The sequence below is a fragment of the Plasmodium gallinaceum genome (genome assembly GCF_900005855.1).
Source record: "Plasmodium gallinaceum strain 8A genome assembly, contig: PGAL8A_v1_66, whole genome shotgun sequence".
In the NCBI taxonomy this organism is placed as follows: Eukaryota; Apicomplexa; class Aconoidasida; order Haemosporida; family Plasmodiidae; genus Plasmodium; species Plasmodium gallinaceum.
The window spans coordinates 135,336-140,562 of record NW_021628226.1 but is presented as its reverse complement, the minus strand read 5'-3'; the positions used below and the strand labels follow the sequence as shown (position 1 = coordinate 140,562).

General features: G+C 17.6%; 3 protein-coding genes across 3 annotated transcripts in view; 1 reads left to right on the top strand and 2 right to left on the bottom strand.

Moving 5' to 3' along the window:
• PGAL8A_00173800 (conserved Plasmodium protein, unknown function) overlaps positions 1-495 on the top strand; it is a gene marked incomplete at both ends in the record, with an annotated part of 1,568 nt that extends 1,073 nt beyond the window's left edge. The window contains 2 exons of the mRNA XM_028670062.1: positions 142-229; positions 347-495. Coding sequence (XP_028526852.1) covers positions 142-229; positions 347-495 — 237 coding nt within the window. The remainder of the gene's footprint in view (positions 1-141; positions 230-346) is intronic.
• A 102-nt stretch (positions 496-597) lies between these two features.
• On the bottom strand, positions 598-2,170 carry PGAL8A_00173700 (conserved Plasmodium protein, unknown function; the record flags this gene model as incomplete). The annotated part of the gene is made up of 3 exons (XM_028670061.1): positions 598-672; positions 801-1,066; positions 1,414-2,170. The coding sequence occupies 3 exons, from the start codon at positions 2,168-2,170 to the stop codon at positions 598-600; spliced, it is 1,098 nt and encodes a 365-aa protein (XP_028526851.1).
• A 1,314-nt stretch (positions 2,171-3,484) lies between these two features.
• On the bottom strand, positions 3,485-4,690 carry PGAL8A_00173600 (U1 small nuclear ribonucleoprotein, putative; the record flags this gene model as incomplete). Its single annotated transcript, XM_028670060.1, has 1 exon — positions 3,485-4,690. One exon carries the CDS (start codon positions 4,688-4,690, stop codon positions 3,485-3,487), a length of 1,206 nt encoding a protein of 401 aa, XP_028526850.1.
• Between the last annotated feature and the right edge of the window lie 537 nt (positions 4,691-5,227).

The following is a 5,227-nucleotide window of genomic DNA, read 5'->3' as shown; positions in this document are numbered from 1 at the left end:
ATAAACATATCTAGCTCTTTCATTTTTAAAAATAAATTTTGAACTTTATCTTCAAGATAAAAAAAAAAAAAAAAAAAAAAAAAAAAAATTTTTTTTTTAAAAAAAAAATTTTTTTTTTTTTTTTTTTTTTTTTTTTTTTAGCTAGAAGATAAAGTTCAAAATTTATTTTTAAAAATGAAAGAGCTAGATATGTTTATCTTCCTTCTTTATAATGAATTTTCTAATGAAGGTAAGAGTTAATTTATTTGTATATAAAAAAAAAAATAAAAAATAAAATACTTGAAATATTTTTCAAAAAAATTAATTATATATTTTTTATTTTTTATTTCTACATTTTTTTATAAAGGTATTATACCAAATGATTCTATATTAGAGATAAAAATAAAAATACAGAAAATAATATATGATATAGATGAAGTTGCAACAAAAAATTTTAAAAATAATCTAATTATTGATGAGAAATTTTTATTAAACAAACACTCTTTTAAGTTATAAAAAAAGTAAAAAAATACTTTAGGTATTTAAAGTTATCATTTTTACTATCTTATATCATATTTTTTTTTTTTTTTTTTTTTTTGGTGATTTCATAAATCTTTATTACTTTTCATTATTTAAAAGTTGATTTAAGTTTGATACAATTCTCCTTTCTAAGTCATTATATAAATTATCAACCTTAAAGTAAAAAGAAAAAAATTTATGCTTTTTATATTTTTTTATATTTATTTTTTAAAATCTATTATTTTATAATAAATTATAGTAACATTATCTATTATTTTTATTTAATTTATATATTATTTTACCCTTTTTATCAATTTATCTTTATTTATTGATTTTTCATGTTGTAATTCACTCTTTTTTTTATCGTTCATTGAATGTATTTGATCATTATTGTTCTTCATATCATTAAATATCCTTTGAAGATTTTTATCTTTCTTAAATTCATTTATTTCAAAAACGATATAATCATTCTTTATATTAAATTTATATAAATATTTTTGTATTTCCTTTATGGGAGAATCTTTGTTAATTTCCTTTTGTTTTAAATTACTTATACTTCCAACATTAACTATAAAAAAAGTTAATTATATATGTGCACATATTTAGTTAAGAGTTAAATGAGAATTATTACAAAAAATATATTTTTTCAAAAAAAAATGAACAATAAACAAATTATATAATTATTATTTAAAACACATTGGTGTGTTAAAATAATATATTTTTTATAATATGCTATGAGATCTTTGTAATTATAAAAAAAAAAAAAAAAAAAAAATTCAACTAAATGTTTTTAAAAATATATAAATAAAAAAAAATATTATATAAAAATTAAAAATTCTGAATAAAATTTTAAGGAAGACAATAATCACATATTTCTTATTTTTATTTTCGTTATTTATTTTTTTTTTTTTTTACGTCTAATTAGATCTTTAATATAATTTATGTTATCAGGAGTATTTAAGTTATAAGGAATTGCGTCGTCGTTTTTATTAAAATCTTTCTCCTCACAAATAGTAGAGTTATTATCAATACATTCAAAATATATTTTGTAAGATGGATTAAAAATAAACTTATAGAAAGAAAAATTCTTGAAAAATGTTTTGAATGAATACCTTATTAATAAATCTAAAGAAGAGTATGAAAATACTTTAACATAATATGGTATTCTATTAATAGAATGCTTTAACATGATTTTTTTGAACTCTAAGAAAAGATTTATTATATTTTGACAGCTGTTTACAAATTTAAAAAATATATATTTTTTTATAGATAAAAATGTAGATATTTCTACAAGAGATAAATTTTTATTTATGCAAAAAATTAAAATGTTATAAAAAAAGTCACAAACAATTTTCATCATTTTTTGTTTTTTCAGTGTGTTTAAACTGTGTAGATACTCTAAATCTTCATCCTCATTTTTATTTTTTTTTATGTTTATACTCTCATTATTTAACTCTTTTGGTAAAAAATTGTCAATAGAAATCATCAATTTTTCTTTCTTATTTTTTTCATTTTTATTCATATTAAAATTTATATGCAAACTTTTAATGAGTAGTTTTTTCTGCTTCTTTTTATCAGTAGAAATTATAATTTTTCTCATTTTTTTTTTATTTATGTCAGCACATACAAAAAATTCGGTTTTATTTTTTTCATCTTCATTTTTTAAACTCATTTAATATTTATAATAAAATAATAGTATAATACTTAACAAAAAAAAATTTAAAGACAATATATATATATATTAAAGATATTAATTATTACACTTTTATTAGTACTAATAATATAAAAAATTATAATACTTTTAATTATAATAATGTTTTATAATATTTTGATATTATAATTGTACACATAATAATTATAAAAGATATTATTAGAAGTTACATTTAAATTTTAGAAAAATAAAATTAATATTATAAAATAAAAAAAAAAATTGTGGGTTCTTACGTAAAATTAAATAAACTTTTCAAATTTCTAAAAAAAGTCTAAAAGAAATATATATGACATTTATATAATTTGTTATATAAAATATATTACTGAAAGTTTTAAGATTACTTTAAAAACATAAATATGAAAATTCTTAAAATATATTCTAGTGGAAATTCTAAATGTAACATTTTAAATTTCTAAATTATTTTTTAAGTATTTTCATAGAAAAAAATAGTTACTACAATATTATTTTTAAGTTAAAAAAATAGATGATAATATATATATGTATTTTCCTTACATAAAAGAAATTATTAAGGATAATATATTAAAAAAAAAAAGAAGAGAAAAAAAAAAAAAAAAAAAAGACAGAGTTTTATACATTTTCTATAAAAACATAATGCGCTAATTATCATAAACATAGAATTATTATGAAATGTGAAAGTAATAATATATTAAATTCAAATAAAAAAAAAAAAAAAAACAAAAATAATTAAAAAATTTTAAATATAATTTTTAATTCATCATGTAAAAATATATAATAAATTTAAAATATAAATTGAAAATTTTCATTACATGAACTTTGAAATAAAATAACAAAAGTTAAAATTTTTTTGTATTACAAAAATTTTGAAAAAAAAAAATTTTTATTAAAAATTTTAAATAAAGAACAAATATATATATATATATATATATATTAATAACATAAAGCATGGTAGTATTAAACTATTATATTTCAGATTCTTATTTTAAACAAATAGGATTATTTTAGCATAAATTTTTAAATTAAAATGTATGTATATATTGTGTTTTCCTAAAGTATGTATTAAAGAATAGAGAGAAATATTTTACTGAAATGAAATAAATTCAATTTATATATATATAATGTGTTTATATATTTATAATTTTACAATTTTTAATTTCTCGTTAAAAACTTGAAAATATTTCTCAAAATATTCTTTTATCAAATATTTTCTCTTTTCTTAAATTTGAGTTTTCTTCCTTCAATGGTATTTTACTGTTATATCTTACTCTAATTTATTTGACATTATATTTTAAAATTCTATTCAATATCATTGTTATAATTGTAATAGGCATTTTTCATCGTACTTTCATGTAAGTTATTATTTTCTCCTTCAATGTTTCTACTATTTTCATTATGACTTTCTGTGTCACTAAAGCTATCTTTTTCTCTTTTCTTATCTTTATCCATTTCACTTTCTATTTCTATTCCCTTCTCTTTCTCTCTATCTCTATCTCTTTCCCTTTCCCTTTCTCTATCCCTTTCTCTATTTCTGCCTCTACTTCTATCTCTACTTCTATCTCTACTTCTATCTCTGTTTCTCTCTCTACTTCTGTCTCTAATTTTTTCTTTATCTCTACTTCTTTCTCTACCTAATCTACTTTTTTCTTTTCTCCTATGTTTGTGATGATGCCTATCATAAGAAGCGCTTCTTTTACTTCTATGTCCACGTTCTCTCTTAGAACTTCTACGATCATCCTCTCTATGACGTTTATGATTCTTTAACATATATTTTATATCATCATCGTCGTCATTTCTTTCATTATATAATGGTACGTTCTTATATCTATCATCATTTCTTCTTTTATCGTTTCTATATTTATCTTTATTAATTAAAGCACTCCAATTAATATTGTGTGTAATTCTTTTTTTTTCTTCTGATCCCCTTGCTGGGCCCTTTCCACCTCCTAATCTTCTGGGTAACCAATTTTTGATTGTTCTACCTCTTTCAATATCAACTAATATTCTTCTGTTGTCTATTTTTTTTCCATCTGCTAAGTTATAGGCTTGATTTAAACTTTTTGTATGCTCAAATTCAACAAATGCATATCCTCTTGGCTTATTATTTTTATCACATATTACTTTTACTTTTCTAATTTTTCCATAAGTTTCAAATTCTTTTCTTAATCTTTTTTCATTTACTTCATATGATAATCTACCAATAAATAATGTTTTTTTTGGATCATTAGTTAAATCTTCATTTTTAAAAGGATCATAATTTTTTCTTTTTTCTTTTAGCATCAACTCATTATATGTTATTTTTTCTTTTTTTTTTCTTTCCTTTCTTTCTTTTGTATTTTCTAATTTTATTTTGGGGGGTGGTTCTCCTTCTTCAAAATAATTCAAAAAATCGGCTAACCCGCTATATTCTTTTGGTTTTTTTTTTTTTATTGGCTTATAATAGTTTAATAATGGTCTTGCTTGAAAAAGAATTAAAATGTGGGGGGGCATACCAATAGCAGACATGGTGTATCTTTTTCGAAATTGTATTTAATATAGATTTTAAAAAAAAAAAAAAAAAAAACTTTTTTAGTACATTCCTCTATTAGTTTTTATATTTAAATAATTTAATCTTGTTCAATGATTTTTTATTAAAAAAAAAAAAATGTTCAGTTGCATTTTAATACTCTTACCTTAATTTATTCTTCATTATTTCTATAATTATATATAAATATATATATATATATATTTATTAATTTATTTATTTATTTATTTATTTATTTATTTATTTATTTATTTATTTATTTATTTATTAATTTTATGTAAATTTTTATATAAATGTTTTTCTTTTTTTTATTAATCTTTTTCAAAAAAAAAAAAAAAAAAACCTTATGTTTTTATATCATTTAACTATATTACATTTTTTCCCTTTTTTGTATATATAAATAGATATATTTTCTTTAGATAATTAAATTTTTATATAATACTTTTTTTGTTATACTCTTTTTTAAAAAAGAAAAAAAATATTTAACTCTAAGAATATAATTTTACTGTTTTTTTTTT